General features: G+C 40.6%; 2 protein-coding genes across 19 annotated transcripts in view; one reads left to right on the top strand and one right to left on the bottom strand.

Annotated features, from left to right (window-relative positions):
- The window catches only part of WNK1 (WNK lysine deficient protein kinase 1), a 98,957-nt gene that overhangs the window by 22,901 nt on the left and 57,581 nt on the right, over positions 1-18,475 (bottom strand). For 8 of the 17 annotated variants that reach the window (XM_085569019.1, XM_085569021.1, XM_085569020.1 and 5 more), the window contains exons 8-22: positions 18,291-18,475; positions 15,085-15,342; positions 12,909-13,337; positions 9,614-9,685; positions 8,853-9,002; positions 7,341-7,814; positions 6,050-6,331; positions 5,859-5,912; positions 5,270-5,361; positions 4,556-4,718; positions 4,112-4,228; positions 1,723-1,896; positions 893-944; positions 590-730; positions 1-217 (exon numbers count right to left, since the gene is read on the bottom strand). The exon at positions 1-217 is cut by the window's left edge and continues 1,210 nt beyond it. In XM_085569019.1, the coding sequence (XP_085425145.1) occupies positions 1-217; positions 590-730; positions 893-944; positions 1,723-1,896; positions 4,112-4,228; positions 4,556-4,718; positions 5,270-5,361; positions 5,859-5,912; positions 6,050-6,331; positions 7,341-7,814; positions 8,853-9,002; positions 9,614-9,685; positions 12,909-13,337; positions 15,085-15,342; positions 18,291-18,475 (2,860 nt within the window). Of the gene's footprint in view, positions 218-589; positions 731-892; positions 945-1,722; positions 1,897-4,111; positions 4,229-4,555; positions 4,719-5,269; positions 5,362-5,858; positions 5,913-6,049; positions 6,332-7,340; positions 7,815-8,852; positions 9,003-9,613; positions 9,686-12,116; positions 13,338-15,084; positions 15,343-18,290 lie in introns of all 17 variants that reach the window. The other 9 variants (XM_021535063.4, XM_085569028.1, XM_021535066.4 and 6 more) reach the window with 7 other exon arrangements.
- Positions 1-18,475, top strand: part of RAD52 (RAD52 DNA repair protein) — a 59,681-nt gene extending 41,206 nt beyond the window's left edge. For both annotated transcript variants that reach the window (XM_085569043.1, XM_021535190.4), the window contains exon 13: positions 1-18,475. This exon is cut by the window's left edge and continues 28,300 nt beyond it. The gene's annotated coding sequence lies outside the window, so the exon portion shown is untranslated.

Here is an 18,475-nt window from a genome sequence, read left to right as displayed (position 1 = left end):
GAAGAAGTAGCCACAGATGCAGGAGTTGCACCACTGCCTGCCACAGTAGAAAGTGCAGGTGGAAATGGTGGTATTGTTTGATTGAACACTGGAGGAGCTGTGCTAGGTCCTTCTGTCATCTGAGCATGCCCCATCTCAGAGAAAGCTTGCTGCAAGCTCAGTGATGATGCTGAGTGGGAGAGATTCATTCCAGGACCATGTACAGGAGATGCTGCAACTGGAAGAAAAGAAAATTATCAGTCCACCTAAAAAAGTTCATTACAGAATTATTGTCTATGGCTAGACTAAGACCACATTCACTTCTTAGCACTAAAAAAAAACCCACAACAAACCAAACAAAAAAAATCCACACCAAAACAACGAAACATTCAAATCCAGGCTTATGTTAAAACACAGATAAGATTTCAGTGTCTTGCAGACAGTTCATCAGCAGTTTTCCTCCAAGAATCCTGCATGGTATGACCCAAAATCTGGTCAGCCCCTTCCAGCACGGACAATTCCCTACTTCTCCACATACTTTGAGAGGTCTTCAGGAACAGTTTAGTTAACTAACTTCACAGTTTTGATGAACATGTCTTGGACAACTCACCCATATCTGAAGTTTCGTTTCCTCCACCAACAGCAGATGTCAAAAAGCCCTGTTCTTTCAATCGGTTCTCAGGGACAGGGCTGACAATGAACCGTCTTCCAGCAGAATGAACAACCTGGGTAAAGGAGCTAGAGGGAACCCCTAAACAAAAAGAAGATGGATCTTTAGTGACACAGGGTTGAAACTAAATACATAACCTGCAATATGGAATGTGAACTCCATCATACAAAATAAAAAACTTGGCTGCACCCATCCGCTGAAACAGAAAAAGGTAACTGTTGAAAAAAATCACAAAAGACTTACCTATTCTTTGTGGCATGGAAGATGTAGGATCTGGCTGTTTGAACTCTAATTTCTGTAAAGTAAGATAAAATTTAAACTTCTATTCTGAAACAGAAACCCACAAGATACTTCTTAAAATGCTAGCTTACTGAAATGTGGGCATTTAAGGGAAGCAGTATGTGGGACCCAAGCACCATCACCAAACTAGAGGAATTCTGCCCAGATAAATGTCAGCTACAGTGTTTTTAGAGACTCTCAGCTTAGTGACTGTCAATGTAACAAACTGATCTGAAAATTCTTTTGGAAATCCAACTGATTTCCTTAAATATCCAACAAATAAATGGATGTTCCAAACTAGTTCTGAGTGTAATTAAGGCAGAGATTCAGGAAATGTCACCACTTTCAGCACCCAGCAAACAGTTTCAAAACCTGTGTTTCCCAACAGTGCTAACCAATCTCTTACTACTTCACTCGGTGGAGTGTCTGAAACCAGGCTCTCAGTGTTTAGTGAGCAGCACAGGGTTGGGGTTTTACTGTCCTACCTCACAATAATCTCAAATTCAAGAAGCATCAGCATTTCAAGACTGTCTGTTTAGTGGACTGTTAGGAGATTCAGCAGCATCAGAAGTCTTCAAACACATCAAAAAGTAAGAGGTCTGTTATTGTTATTTAGCTTTCTAACTTAATTTTAAGCACTCACTGATATGAAGCTTTCTCTTTTCATCTTTTAATTATTGATCTTTGATATCTCTCATGACAGGAAGTTTCTATTTCTAGCTAGCTCTACTCACAAAACCATACCACCCAAAATGGAAGATACCAACAGCTGAGGCAGCCTGTCCTTCACATACCTGTGACTCCGGGAAGAAGCCGTCATCTTTTGTCCGCATACTCTCCAACCCCTGATCCCCTTCTGGCTCCACGCTTGCATCCTCACTTAGCATTTCATCTGCTTTCTCAATAATCTCTCGTACCTGCTCTACAAATGAGTCTCGCTCTGTTGCTAAAATAAATTCATTCTGCACCTGTAAAAGAACAAAGCAACATTAATTTTCCACAAACAATTTCAAAGCAAGATATTGAACAACCACAATTTACTCTTGGTGCTGATGCTTGTCTTCCCTTTGCTGCTCTTCTGAATAAGATAAAAGTGATGACACCGTAGAGAAAAAGAATTGTTTCTCAAATGATCTCCAACACAGAAGTGTGTGCCCTGGTTTAATCTTTGCCGTGGAGCAATATTCAATCTCACTTCTTCAACAACTGTCATCTCAATCTTTGTTTAACACAGGGAAATTGAAAATTAGCAGTCTTATCTTACTGCAATTCCTTCTGTCTAATGAATGCAATGTGCTTTAAGAGACACAGTTAAAGAGAACTATAATATAAAAGAAATTGAAAATTCTGTATTGCAAGATGTCTTCTGTGTTTCTCTCTTTCCGTGTCATATACAAGTTCTCCTCTATGCAGTTTGCACATCACTTATTTAAAGTCCGGCTGTGGAACATAAAAGCCAGTATAAATTCTTTTCCAAATAGAGGGAGAGGAAGGTTGCTCAGCCTGTCTAGCTCCAATACATTGTGTTGCTTTATGAAAAAAACTTCTCTTGCTTATGTTGGATAAAACTGGTTTGAACAGCTACACTTGGTAGTTAGAAAGACCAAATCATATTCTTGATTTGGTCTAACCCATGAGAGTATTCTGTCTCCTGAAATGATGCATGGAAAAACTCACAGAGACAGTCCATGAAACAGAAGTAAAGCTATCAGTCACAGAGTCTCTCCTGGAAAAGAGAAATAAAGTGCCTTAGAGGAAAAGCTTGAGACACTGCTTTTACATCAAATTCCTGGGATGCTGGTTCAAGAAGAGGAAAGTCAGGCATGATGTGCTTGTATCAGCCTCTGCAATGCAGAATACTAGTTAAAAAAATCTTCAGTACCTTCAGTTCAGGACCAACAGGCAACTATATGGGGTATGCCTAACAGTATCATGATTAAAATGAAACATATCTACAGTTTGCTCAATATTCAATCTAAAGTTTGCTCAATATTCAACAAGAAACCAATGAGCACACAATGTTCCAGATTCAGATGTTTAAATTAGGTTGCATACTTGTAACTGTGCAACTGCATTTTGGATGCAAAGTTCACTTATTTTGTTTCTATTAATCTTCAAATATTTGTGGCTTTTGTTGCTTGGAGAGTGTTTGTGTCTTAGTTTTGGTTTTGCTTGTTTAGTTTTCATAAATCAAGCATATTCTTATTTCTTCATAGGATCACTTTAGGCTTAAGGTGAAGAAAGACATCTGTGTACTCTCCTTATTTCCTGGCACACAACCTCATGTTATTGAGTGTGCTAATATATGTAGTTAGGCAAGAAGCAACTTCTTCCTCTTTCTCAGAAAGCCATTACTGGCAGAGAATTTCTCCCATATCACTGATTTGGTTCCTTTTGACAAGTAGAAATCCAGCACACACCAATTCTGACTCTGCCACTTCTCTAAGCAAAAGATAATCATTGCTCAGGTGCCCAAAAAGCTGTCAAAAGATACTGGATTTTGTCACACCCCCCATCCCACCTAGTAACATCAAAACCATCTCAGGCTCATTTAGACTGTACCAGACCAAAAATAAAAAAAAAAAGAAATGGGGATTCTATTCTATGCTACTCAATACTCTTACTTAGATGTATCTCTATAGGACAAATTCTTTCCTGTGCCTGGCTATCATACATTGAACGGAGAAGCTTTTTCTTTTGATGAAAGCCAAGAGCAGCATTAGTCACTATGTACTTTCAAAAACCAAAACACAATTCTGCTTTCTTAATTTAAAGGCAGAATCTTCCCACTTTAATTGACAATGATGGTAAAACACTTGAAGAAAATGAAGATCTAGCAATGCCTGCTCTTAGAAAAGCAAATGGAATGTTTTTAACCTGGCACTTCAAGAAGGTTGCTTGCAATTTTGAAAATGTCAGATTGAATTACCAACCAACCAAAAAAAACAGTTTTTTCACTTGATAAAAACCTCATTTTTAAGGTAAAAACTGACACAAATTTTTATGCAACTTGTGCATGCAACATTAATTAATAATCAGACTGCTAAATCACTCTGTGCCAAATTTCTAGCTGTGGTTGTGTACCAATAAGGTGAACATACACCACGCTACATGGGAGACTAACTCTAAACCATAAACAAAAAAATACAATTGATTGGAGTCTCCATTTCTAAAATATCTTACCATAATTGTAGCTATTTCCTCAGGGTTATCACCATCCAAATCAAATTTGAAAGTAACCATTTTCCGATTGTGTGTCTCCAGCTGGCATTCCACTACCCGATCACCTTTGTTCGAAACCTAAAGCAAAGAAAATAATACTTCAAACCAAAAGCACAAGAATCCAAGTTTGCTGAAATTTTAAAGTTCACTGAGACAAACTAACAGTACTGGAATCTACAAACATGTTCTTTCATTCCAGTCTAATACCATGTAGAGCATGATTTTTGTCTTAGGATACATTGAATATTCTTGAATAGTCTGTGGAACCATTGGTAGCTTAGCAAGTCGATTTTGCCATATCTAATGCTCCAAAAAGCTCTTAATAAATGGTATTTGGAATGCTTGTAGAGGCTTAAAAATGCATCATTACTACTGAACTGTCCCTAAAATAAAAAAAATACTCACATTTAGAATTCTCAGTTTCGGCCTAGAAGTCTTCTCATGGCGAGAGCGGCTGCGGACAGATCTCCGCATGTGACGTTTCGTTGTCCTCCCTTCGTGCCTTCCACTAGAAGTTGGAACATTCTCATTGCCATCACTCAATCCTGAAGCAACATCAGAATGTGCACTAGAAACAAAAGGCAACTTCCTGTTAGCTTCCATGCATTCCATAACTGCAACAATACTCCAAACCAAGCACACGATATTCTGTTCTGGGACATGGTAGATGTGTGTTTATCATTGAGTAGAGAAGAAGAGTCCTGTCAACACTTCGGGTTGCTTAAATAGAAATTCTAACTATAATTATTTTGCTACGCCTTTTGAAAGCTGAGTTGTACAAATCTATCTTACGTCTTCAAGCTATTTGGAGTTTGAATCCTGCTTAAGTGCCAAAAGGACAAAAAACCTATTACTTATGATCCATTTGACATGATAAATAAAAAAGTTAATCACTATACACAACCTTACTTATTCTCTCCATAAAGTAACCCCCATAACATACTCCACCCTTCACGACCCTGTTTTTCCTCTAGGAACTTTAGTTAATGACATCCTCAAGAATACTCCCAGTGAAAAAAAAATACCCCTGGTGAGAAAATATATCTGAAGATTATTCAAGGAAGTATAATCTAACACATGACATTGAAACTCAGTTTGGTGAAAAGAAGCAGTGCTCACCTATCCATAGAAGAAGCCAAAGGGGTAGACTGAGCAGGCTGCATTGCTGGAAGAGTCTCTGAAGCAGCAGTCTGTGAGACTCCCTGAGTACCCTATGGATAGAAACCTACAATCAAGAAGCCCCCCCAAAAGAGTACAGTTCCTCTTCAAGCAACCCAATAGTCTTCAGTGTTTCCTCCCAAACCAGTTGTAAAGCTGAAAGCACTGCCTTTTTACAAGTTTAAACAGCTGGCATCTAGGATAGCCTTAGTTTACAAAATACTCTAGAGCAAACTGCAGTGAAGCACAATGTCATCTGAGGAGGGGTGAGGAGAGGAAACCAGCCACACATCCTTTCTACTGCCACATGTCATTACAGCTGGCCATGCAGTCACAGTTTTACTAACAGAATGTGCAAAAGGCAAGCCAATGCAGAATACGGAGACAATTCCAATTCTCCCTGCAAGAACCACGCTGCAGGGAATAGGCATAATGACAGATTCCCAAAGGCTATCAATTGCAGCTTGTCTTTGATATGGCAAAAATGTTCTACAGTACTAGCAAGAAGTGAAGTGTTTTACTGCTTTTTGCCTGCAGGATGCACACTCACTTCCCAACAGAACAACCAGTGGCAACAAGGTCCCCACATTGGCATGACATTCTGCTGTAAGAAAAAGGTAATTTGAAATATTAACTTCCAACTGAAGACAAACACAGAAGGGATTAGTTCCCCACAGAGATACACTGTTGCAGGAGTCAAACATTCAAAATCTACTGTTACATTATATTTCATATATTTACCTCCACAACCGCCTGCTGTGAGGAGGCAGATGAGGCCTGTTGTGCTAAACTCACAGGAGGTTGGGGCACCTGAACCTGTCCTCCCAGGCTGCCCATGGAAACCATAACATTCTGCTCCCCATATGGCTGCACAACAGGAGCAAGGTACCCTGACTGGGCCATTGCATCTGTGGGCAAGGGAGGGGACAGCACAGCAGAAGGAATACTGGCAGAGGCCACAGCCGAGGAAGGTGCAACGTTGGAGTCCCCCGGGTATTGTGGTGTCAGCCGAGATGGGAAGCCCTGTAACAGAAAACGGGGGAATCAAGTCAGTGAATACCAGAGCTTATTAAGAAACAAGACAGTAATAAAAAAAGTATCAGTTCCAGGGACGCGTTCCAACCTCCTGTACTTGTTCAAGCTCTCCCAAAATCTTCCCAAAGAAGCGGAGCAAACCGCTCATGTAGCCAGCATAAGTCACCAAGCCCAAACAAAACAAATTCCCACTCAGAGTCCCAAGTCTTAGGCAAAAGAATCTTCATCTCCCAACTTTTGCAGCTGCCTATAGAGCTTGAGATTTTAAAGCCTGAGACTAGAAATGAGCTTGAAGAATTTTCAAGCTGAAAAACTACGGCTCAGATGTTATACAACTGCTGCTGATTCTTGAGATTAAATAGAAAAAACACTCTTGTGTTTTTCCTGTCCTCTCATAATGAGCTGACCCAGCAGCAAGAACACTTTAATCATCATTCAGGTTACCACTTTTACAGTGAGTGATCACACAAAGTCGCTGAAGCAGTCTGTGCCGTTCACAACCAGCACCAGGTACTTACGTCACATCCAAGATCCATGCTGCCTTACTGATTTCTACAAATTCCCTATCCTATCCCTTCCCAGACTTGGAATAAAATACTGACATTGTTGAATATGCTGCCACTGATTTTCTTTCCAACACATAGCTCCTATTTTTAAAGTTACAGTTTCTTATTTTCTTTTTCCCCAAGCTGACAGATCTCATGCATATATAGCTGTCCTCTCTCACACAGTGGTTGAACAAAGCACTGCACTACGATTCTGTCATTTTAGACAAATTCCAATGCCAAATATGAAAAATTCAAAACCCACGGTTGTCCAAGGACTTTTTTTCTTCTCTCCCCCTTAAAATGGTTCTTTATCGCACAACAGAATTTATTCTAGTGGCTTAATGGCTCTCATGTGAGAAGTGAGCTGGCCAGGGCACGCAGCCCAGATCTGGTACCTTAGAGGAATGGGCAAAAATGTGGAGAAGAGGTCTGCTGGCTTGCAACAATACCTGGTAAAGAGCATCTGCAGCAGGAAGCGAAGCTTCAGCAGCTTGTCCAATGCTGACTGGCAATCCCACGGCCTGGACAGGCGGCTGCAGGAGCTGCGGGAGAACCTGGCTGGGCAGCTGAGCCAAAGGCTGCATCAGTGTGGGAAGCTGGCTAGGGACAACGCTTGGTCCTACAGGAACAGCAGCTGCTGCAGCAGACGTGGCCAGTGTGAGCAGTGGCTGATTCATGCCAGCTGCCATTGAAATGGGCAGCGACTGGAAACCTGGCTGAGCCACTGTCACATGAGGAGCTGCCACAGGCAACTGAGACACTGGGAACTGGGGAACCACGGAAGCTGGCAAGGCCTGTCCCATGGGTAGAAAATGAGAGCCAATGGGGACTGATGGGGTAACTGAAGGCTGAGGGAGAGAAGATGCTGCAACAGGTAATTGAGGCTCGCCTTGGATGATCGACACTGGTTGGGAAACAGGAAGCTGGGGAGGTAAAGAAAATAGAGATAGATTTTTTTTTTTAAAGCAGGGTTGCGGAAAGCAGAGTTTTACACATTAGTCAAAGAAGACATTATTAAAGTTACAGCACTCTGTTAAAGTGGCTGGGGAGCACAGTTGGCAGAGTGGCTGGGAAGCTGGCTGGAGTTCCAAACAGTTCTCACTTTGCAACACTTCCCTTGAAGAGCTCAACAGGCTCTTGAAACAGACACCCACAGAGGGTGAAAGAGCAACATGTGAATACCCTGAAGCACTGCTTTGTGCATAAACATAATTAAATTCTCCTCAACTCTGTCCCCAGACCCAAGCCTGCCTTCTTACAGCAAAGAAGTGCAAATCCTACAACAAATCTGTCAGCTTTGAGTATGGGGACTAAAGTAAAGGAGAATTAAAATCCACTGTGCCAGCATTCAGAGAATTGCAGGGAATACGTCAATTAAAGGCAGCAAACGATGCAACTGGAAAGGCAGCTTAGATGAACAAGCAACAAAACAATTTTAAAAACAAAATTGCAACTCACACATTCAACAGAGATATAAGCCAAAATGAAGCAATATTCAGTAACAGAAGCTTCTTGGTCAGGAAGTAAAGAAGAGCTGAGTAAGAAAGATGACACAATGAAGAAAGGAGTCCTATAGCTCACTACCTAAATAAGTATGTTTTACATGTGTAATGGTGCCGAAGATAAGACAGTGGATGGGAAACAGAAAAATTACAAGTTCCTGAAAATCTGTTCACAATACACCATTCATTAATATGCTTCCTGATATTTTTGACAATTGAAAGAACTTTGTGCATGAAAGTGCTCTCCTGCCCTCAAATTACTCACAACTGCCACGTATAAGAGGGTTTCCAACACATTTTCAACAAAACTGACAGTTATAGTACAATCAGAATACTCTTGTTCGGATGAATGTTTTAAAACCATTAGGAAAGATGACAAAAGTGAAAGCAGCAGCATATTGAATCTACCAGCTATGAAGAAATAAAAAAAAATCTTCTGCTAGAAAGAATTTTGTTTACCTGTGTCCCAGCTGCTGCCTGAGGCATTGGCATGACCTGTGAAGTTTGAGTTTGAGAGACAGGTTGTGCAGGAGTGGTGCTGGCAGAAACTGAGGGCTGCTGCAGCTGGTATTGTCCAGGCTGTTGGGAAGAGACTGGCTGCTGTGCGCTCTGTAGCAGGAAAAAGAGGAAGAAGCTGTATTACCCCCCAGCAGAGATTTTTAAGCATATCCTACTTAAATTCTGCTTTTTACTCTCTCCTAAGTGATATCAGTGGTTCTTCAGAATCTGCCAAAGCTTTAACAATTACATATTAGCATTACTATACAATTCCATTATTGACACCAAATCTTGCAAGAGAACTTTCATCAGTGAAACCAAGAATGAAGATTGTATAAAGGATGACAAGGCAGTTAAGAGAAGAGAATGTTGCAGATCAGATTTCCAGTTAGGAGAAATCACGAGAATGAAGTCTGCCTATCTAGACAGTCTAATCTGCAAGTACTGACATGTCTCCCCTTGAACAGGACCACCACTGCAAGGTCAGGTGGAAGTAGGGGAAGACAGGCATGGGAAAACAAGTATTAACATGGTTTTTAAAATAAGTCTCAGAAAGTCAATGTGTATCTCATAGCATGTTTGACTGAGTGAGAACCAAAGGATTCCTCTACTGCAAAACTATGGGTCAAATGGTGGCAGAGGTAGACAATTGCTCTTAAAAGAGTCATCAAAATTCTATATTATGAGTACTTCAGTCCTGAGTTTCAGAAGTGTGGTCCTACCTGCTGAGTGTGTTGAGTAGGCTGGGATGGCACCACAGCATTGCTTGAGGCTGGCTGGCCTTGCACCTGTGTCTGGAGGGGAAAAAAAGACAATCAGCTGAGAAAAACTCTATGGTTTCTGCTGCAGGCAGTTAAAATAATTTCTGCCTGGAATTATCTGGTTGGAATAGGTTTCTAGCTTGTCCTTTTGGACAAGCAGACCTTCTGGCCAAATGCCATTACGACAACCAGAACAAGGCAGAGCAATTTGGAGGAGTTCTGAATGTCATTTTAAGTCTTCCAAAATAACTAATACAGAAGGACTCTGCAACCCATATGCCCCTCAACATGAGACAGATCAGCCTACCAGCTTCTTCTTCCACTGGTGATGCTTTAAGAGCAGGATGCCTTGGTATGGTAACTGGAAATAGATGCATTAAGTTTTACCTTTACATGTGTTCCAAACACAGACAGGTGGGGCAATAAAAGGAGGCTACATGGAAATAAACCTATCCATAAAAAAACCAAGCAAGAAGATATACAGAATTCTAGACCAATTACAAAGTACCCAGTACACATAAATGTCATGAGTTTCCTTTGAGAGGCATGTCAAAACACAGGCTAATAATCGTTTCCAGAGTCACTACCATTCAAAGGCTACCAAGAATCAGATATGGAGGAATATGAGAGTTAACATTCTAGCTAAGATAAAATTTTCAAGCAAGCAACAAAAAAAAATGGATGAGCGGCATACAAATGAACGTGGAAGAGGCAAAGGAAAATGGAATGGACTTTCATTACTTTTTTTGTAACTAAAAATTTTTTATCAGATCCCAGGATCTGTAATACTGTTTTTGTGACAACTGTATTTCTTTATCAGCTCCTGGGAGAGAACTAGACGAAGACCTCCAGATGAGTTGCCCGAGCATGCACCACTTGGGTGAACTGCCTTTGTAAGAAGCATATCTGGTGCATATGTATCATACCAGAAATATCTATGAAATTCCTTCATGCTGTGATCATTGAGCTTGCAGAAGCTCATCAGGAACATGTCTGTTAAAATTCTGTATTTTTCTATTATGGAAACCTTGGGAAAAGCAGACTACCAATGAAGAGAACCATTTTTTCTTTGCTGTTTTAGAAGCTTCAGGTTGGGATCTATACATGTGCTACACCTCACTGCTGTAACATGTGCTCACATTGACTCAGAGTTTGGGTTTCAAATTCTAATCTTCTGATGAATTAGATAAAAGATCCCAGAACTTATATTCTGCAAAAGAAGTGACTTTTTTTTTTGTTTTGCATATGTATTTTATATCCATCAGAATATGCCTCCTGAGTTTAACAAAGGTTTATGGAGAAAAAAGTTTTCAAGGTTCTCAAGTTCTCTTGATTAGGAGATTCATTCTACAAATTCTACAGCACAGCAATTGTACCTATTAGACTAGTGATGAAAGCTGTTCCAGCTTTACTAAAACACCTTTAATATCCCTTACAGAAAGCCTTAAATACTTAGTTCTTGAACTTAATACAGAGCAAAATTATTCTCCTTCCCACAAATCTCGAAGCTACTAGTGCTCCAGTAACTAGAATGTTAAAGCCTCTAATTCCAAGGACAACAGAGGTTAAGAGAGAAGTCTACTTAAAAGTAAATCCTCTCTTTTCACAGAAAGTTATGAGACTTCAGACTAGGAGTGCAGACACAATGCATAGACACACACCTCACAGCGTACAGAAAAGTGACCATTGCAAATGCAGATACCACATGTGCTGATAAAAAACATCTCCGAACTAAGCTTCAGGCTTCAAATTTTGCTTTAAAAGGACACCACATAAGGCTTAGAGGGTGTGGCAGTACCAACTAGCAACAGTTGTTTGTGTCATTAATTAACTACTCAGCCTGTTTAGCTTCTTCAAATACTTCTTCAACAAATACATTTCCAAATCAATATACACATACATAACACAGCTCCTTCCATTCCTCTCTTCCCACTTTCTTTCCCCAAATCTAGAAAAAGCTCTTGCATTTTGGACAGTCACCAAAATAACCTTGCTGTCTAATGAAACATTATTTGTATGAAAATTCAACCTCAAGCAACACATTAAAATGGCTAAAAAGCAGCAACAGAAACACAAAGCAAGTTGTACTACAACTACTGATTCTAAGTGTGGAGAAGAGATACCTTTCATTAAAACCACTGTTTAAAAGCCAATTTGGTACTCCAGCAATCTCTCGCCAAAAGAACAGCTAGTCCCAGCAGGAACACTGACCATTTTTTACTTTTAACACAAAAGCCCTACCAATATTTCAGCCAAATCTGAACACACACCAGACGGTTGCTAATGCCTCATTATTTCATAGCAACCTGGTTAAGTTAAAGAGATCCTAGTATAGACTTGGTGGAAAGACACTCCCATGAATGCTAATTCTTAGAATCACATGGAGCAGGTCTAAAAGCAAGGTTTCCCTTTTAGTATGACTTATATAAAGCAGTGCAATTGTGGAAGGGTTTGCTCCTGTAACCTGAGGATAGGATGTAGGTGGTCCTGATGAAAGCGAGGTGGACAGGGCCTGCTGAGTTGAGGCTCCCTGGGGGAAGCAGATGAAGAGCTGTGACTCCTGCAACACCTTCTGAGGCAGCTGAACAATGGGCAATGAGAAGTCTGAACCAAAAGCAGAAGATGATCCCCCTGTAGGGGGGGGAGACTGGAAATCACCAGTGTCAGAGGAAGTCAGCTGTGAGGAATCACTGGAGTATTCTGGGCTTCCTTCTGGCCAGCTGCACCTGGCAGAGGCCCCTCTGGGACCCGCTACCTCAGCACCAAGATAGTTACAGTGCTCTTCGGTCACAGGCTGAAGCCGACCATGCGACCCTAAGCCTTGGGTGGACTCCTCATGGCTGGTCTCCATAGAGCCCCGGCGACTTCTGTAGGCCCGTGGGGGGAAAGCCGCCCCTTCTGCCGGAGCAGAGCTCTGTGCGTGCACATGGAACTCAAAGACACAGCTCGCTCTGCCATCAGCACTGTGAGAAAGCACAGCCGGGGCTGAGTGTGGAACAAACACCTGGTGGAACGTCATCTGAGCTGGCTCTGCACTCAGGGGAGCTGAAACACTGGATAATGGAGAAAGGGGACCCATCCCAGAATCCAGCCTCAGGTTCTGAACATGTCTTGCCAGATATGTTTGCCCCGATTGAAAGTCGAACACAGAGCTTTGTGGAGGACCACCTTGCCCACGGTTTGACTCAGAGACCTGCTTCAAATGCTGTTCAGTCACGTGAGAGTTATAAGCTACTTGATCATACTGCTCCGATACCTGTGATGGATAGTGCATGCCCACCAAATATACAGCTTCTGGATGCATCCTGTAGTGAGCATCCTCTGGAGGTGTTGGTCCAGATCTATAGTCACTGTGGACAGGAGCTTGCTCAAACACAGGATTAACTTGCACATGCAGAGGCTCTCCAGCGACTCTCTGAGCTGCTGTGCCCAGCATAACAAATGCCTCTGGAGTCCAATTGGTGGGACTACCACCAGGTGGAACTAAACTCTGGCCAGTCTTCAGCAATGGCTGGAAGTGGCAAGTTTGGGCTTCCAAAAATGAAGTGCTCTTGCGCCGCTGAGCAATTGCCACCTTCGGCGGGCAGACAGGTGGTGGTGAGAAAGACACCGGCCGTTCATGAACGGTTGGGAAAAATATCTGTGAATCTGGGAACGGTGGTGTTCCCCCACGAGGATGCTGAGGCTGTATTGACATGAACAAGACAGGTAATTCATACATTAAAAGTGAAAGCACATCAACATGCACAGTTCACTAGGCAGTTCTGTGAAGTAACTATAGAATTTATACTCAATTCATGGTCAAAAACATACAATACTTAGGAAATTTAGGTGAGTTGTTAATATCCATTAAATACATCCATGGCAGGCATAGCTACAATTGGGAATATTTGCTGGTGTTAGAGCTGCTTTTCCGGTTCAATTCCAATAGTTCACAAAAAGAAACCAATTTTGCTCCTGACAATGGAATGAGATTTATTGTTACGGCCTAACCATTGTGATCAGTGCTTGAAATCCAATCAAACCCCTGAGGTCACTGCCATATGTGGAATATGAAATTCAGAACTTGAGAACAGCAATAATGCAAAGCTTCTAATTTGCACTCAGAAGATGACATTAGATGTTAATATTTTCCAATACAAAATCCACAATGCTAGTGTTCCTGTATGCTATCCAAAAAGCCAAAAGGAAATATTTTGTAAGATAAAATATAATTTAAGTTGATTAAATTAATAATAAGTTGATTAATCACAATTTATAATTTTAAAATAGCATTTAATATCATATTTTGTAAGACAAAACCATCATTTAATCACTTATAATCATACCTTTTCATACAAAAAATTAGCATTCATTGAAACAAACTTAACTCTTGCCTGGACAATAAAACATTCACAAGTTTAAGAACAGCGAAGTCTTCAGGCAATTCCACTCCATCTGATGTACTACTTCAGAGGAGGCTCATCTTTAAGAGTTGTAGGGAATATTTCACTACAGAGAGTTCTGTGTAAGAACATCAAACAATTTAGTAATTTTACATATTTTCATCTCTGCCTGCAGTATGCCCATAGACCATGTAGTCTCTTCCCTACTGGAAAAAAAATTGTAAGAGTCAGTAGTAAGTATACTGCTCAAGGCAAATGGTATTTATGAGTTTTTCAAGTTGCTGTTTCCACATTGTTTAGTTTCTCCCCAGCCTCTTTTGTCCAGAAAAGCAGCAGCAAATTTCCATATTGACAGATGCTATAGAGAAGGCCCTACAGATGAAATACCTTTCTTATGTTCTAAACCTGGTTCCAATTACTTCATTTACACAAAAATGCTTCTCAAAATTTATCTTGTGTAAACTGAAGCTGAAAATGGAAAAGAATCTACCTCCTCTTGCATGTTATCTCTGCATCTGACTTTCTAAGAAATATGAAACTACTGCTTTTTCCCATTAAGAAGTAGTTGAAGTTGAGTTTCTGATAAGAATTTACAAAAAATACCTCAAAAATATTCATACTCTAAATATCTAATATCACTATCACAGCTAGCCAAAGCTTTAAGAATAAGCAGCCACAGCAATCAGGCTTTAAAAGCTTGCTGTTTTGTGAAGGGCTTAATTAACATGCAGTGTTTACTAAGAAGTTGAAAAATAAGTCTTCTGACTTTGGGTATTAAGAACTAGTCTTCCCTTTACCTTCTGTGGTACAACTGGGTAATTTACATTTATACTGTCCTAAAAGATAAGAAACAAGCAGTCAGCCACTGTTTGATAATGTTTACCAGTACTGCTGCATAGAAATAAATAAAACTAACAAAATCAACATTCCAGCAGCACAGTATAAGGAATTGACTTTGCAATTTCTCCCTTGAAAAATGCCCAGAGCCCAGGATGTATTTAATGATAACTTATCTTACTGTGCCAGGAGGCAAATGGTAACACATACAGGACTGACAGAGAGGGAGGGCAGGCTGGAGCGTCGATGCTTGCGTGGAGAGGCAGAGTGCATGGGCAGTACACTTTCCAGGGCTTTAGAAAGTTTTTCTGCAAAGGTTTCTTCAGGGACAGTCCGAAGGTAGAAAGGAGAAAAAGGTGCAGACAGCGCTGGTGGTGGGGTGCAAGGAGCACTGAGAGGGATGCACGACATACAGGGAAGAGCAGGAAGGTGGGGGACACAAACTGACATGCTACGACCACGTTGAGGCTGAAGGAGGAAAACAAAAGTTAAAACTTGAACACTTAAAAAAAAAAAACAAAACCAGCAAAAACTATAATGAGGTAGAAAAGAAATGAAGATACACAATGGAAGGCCCAATATTGACTAATATGTGGTACCACAAGATATGAGAATGCTGAATGAATGCCAAGACACACTGGGAACAGGGTGTGTGCACCTCTGAGGAGCAGAGTTTGCCTTTGTTTACTGAGCAGTGTGGGAAGCTCCCTAGAATCCTTATGAGAAACACATGGAAGGCAGATCAGACAGAGAACGGTTTATCTCGGGCCACAAGACACAGCTCATAGTGTGTGTACTCAAAGCACCTGGTAGTCTGACAAATAAAACCTTAGATACTAATGAGCTTTCAAACATTGATTAGTTTTTAGAGTGAATGTGTGATTACAACTGTCACCCAGTTCTTCTACTGGGGCAGCCCCTCTGCCCAAATTATGAACTAAATGCATGCAGCTGGCTCTTCATTAACTGAAACATTACCATAAAAATTTAAACCTTACACCTTCTACAACACGAGCTGTGTTGCCACAATCCAGAAGGCTACAGGTCAAAATCCAATCAAATCAGAAGAAAAAGAATAAAGTTTTGAGTTGGGATTTTCATTTTTTTGGTTCAGAGGCTTTTATATTCCTTTTTTTTTTTTTTTTTTTTTTTGGGGGGGGGGTGGGGGTTGTATTGTGTTTTGCTGTGGGTTTTTTAAGTGAATGGAAACATTATATTTTTTAAGAGGCAGTATACACTTCTTATGGAGGTAACCCACAATATCTTTAAGTAAATAAAATCAAATACAGACGTACAGAGAGAAAACAGCAAGATATTCAGTAGATATTAGATTTCCAAGATTTCTGTTTTAAGAAATCTTGCTAAATTGATTAAAAGTTTGGGAGAGAGATAGAAAAGAAGTCAAATGGTTAACTAAATACATCTTCATCTATTCCAAGGCAGGAGTAGTTATACATCATTCCTGACTCTAATTTATCTAATAGTTCAGAACACCTGCACTGATGGAAACTACAATACTTATCTTTTTTGAGTATTAAATAAATCCCTTCCCAAACAATAATTCTATGCTGAAATTAAGGCTTATCATTCTTTATTCTATCTAACAATAATGTTGTGATCTGATCAGCCTCTCCTTATTTCATAGCAGCCTTTTACAGCTTTCTCTCTCTTCAAGCTTATCTTGTATAGACTCAATTATTTCAGTCTTCCCACATAAACCATGCTTTTTGTATTTCTCCTAGGGTTTTTTTAATACTCCTCTGAATTTTCTCCCAAGCCACCCTCCAATTCACTCAGCCAAGGGGTGCAGGATAGACTTACCAATAGCCAAGAGCAGAACTACTATTTAATATAATGAGATGTTTGCCTTTTTCATGACAGCATGATGTTTTTGACCATGTCCAGCTTGTGGTCCAATGTAATCCCTGATTTTTTAATTTATTACGCAAAATGGCTGCCTAGCCACTGGTTACTCATTATGTACTTGTGTAGCTGATTATTCCAGTTTAAGCACCAACCTTGTTCTTGTCCTGATCAAATTGCATTGTGATTCTTTTTAAGGCCATTTCTTCAGTTGTCAATATAATTTCGACCTGTCAGCCCCTTCCCAACAAAGGGTTAGTAGTCCCTGTAGTCTGCCAGCCTCCTGGTACCACTGTTGTCATCATATAGCATTGAGCATGCTTTTGCAGCAAACTACACAGCTTAGCTATACCTTTATCATATGCTTGTTCTCCCTCCTCCTCCCAAAAGATTCTAGTCTTTCAATCTGTAAGCCAGCCATCCCAAGAGAGTGGACATGGCTTCTGGCCCAGTATGTGCCCACACTCCAAAATATGGCTTACCCGGAAGAGCAGCTTATTTAGAGGGATTAAAAACTCATCATCAAGGACTAACAGTACCACACACCTCAGGTCTTTCAAAAAGATGGAGATGCTTTGTTTGTGGGTGATAGCAGCCTGTTTGCCAAAATCCTAGTTACACCAGTGATTTTGTAACAAAGGCTACAACAACAGGTACCAGAAGAAGTGAGGACCGTCAGTGTTAAGTGTCACATCTTCTTTATGGTGTTACTACGTTATACCATAATGTCTGCCTCAATCTTGGATTTTTATTTGTGTAAATAACAAGTGACAAGGGAACCACTGAAGACAATATAAAAGTAGCAGAAGCTCTACTCCAGAATTAGAATAGATTTCTGCATACACTCTTACTCAGATCTAAAAACATACCAAGGGAAAAACATACCAAAATAAAAGGGCAACACAAATGAACATAGTAGGAAAAGTATTTTTGCCCAGTGCAGACTTTCCAGGGAAAAGGAATACACATGATGAGCAAATCAACACAAGCTAGAAATAAAACTGGGAACAAGGACGTGGGGTCTTTTCAGTCTGGAGTTCTCACATGCAACATTCTGTAACAGTCAAAAAAAGTCTTACCTGCAAAAATCTGTAATCAAAGTCTCACAGAATACACATAGCAATTTCATACAGTGGCTCAAATTACTCTAATCCCTTCTTCAAACTAAACCAGCAGCTTGATCCCTGGTAACTTAATATACACATACACACACCACCTTCCCAAGCAAGATGAAATGCTTATTTTCAAGAGGTAGTCTTGTTCTGAAGATGTTACTTCTGTTTACAAAAATGACTAACCCATTATTGTTTAACTGCAGTCAAGATTAAATAAAAGCTTTAAAGGCAAAGACGCTCTTGCACTTTCCCCTCCTCCTCTAAAACCAGTCATCTTGCAAAAAAAAAACTCTCCTGAACTCCTCCCATGCAGAATCTGTATGCTATGCAAAAGAAAATATACGTGGAAGATGGCCTGGCAGATTGCCTCTCATATTTCAACAGACATACAAAACCAAGTAATTCCATGCATTTGTAGTGCTGTAAGGTCTGGCTTACCGCTGCAGGTGGCTGATAACCTCCATGCTGCTGGGACTGCACTTGGCCAACTGAAGCTGGGTATCCCTGGACTCCAGTGTTTGAGACTGACTGGTCATGCTGGGAACCATAAGACACAGTCTGCTGACTGCTCACAGATTCAGTGTACACAGACGACCCCTGGCCACTGTCAACTGTTCCATCAG

This window comes from Lonchura striata, chromosome 1A (genome assembly GCF_050655825.1).
Source record: "Lonchura striata isolate lonStrDom1 chromosome 1A, ASM5065582v1, whole genome shotgun sequence".
In the NCBI taxonomy this organism is placed as follows: domain Eukaryota; kingdom Metazoa; phylum Chordata; class Aves; order Passeriformes; family Estrildidae; genus Lonchura; species Lonchura striata.
The sequence above is the reverse complement of the archived record's forward strand: the minus strand, read 5'-3'. Positions and strand labels throughout refer to the sequence as shown.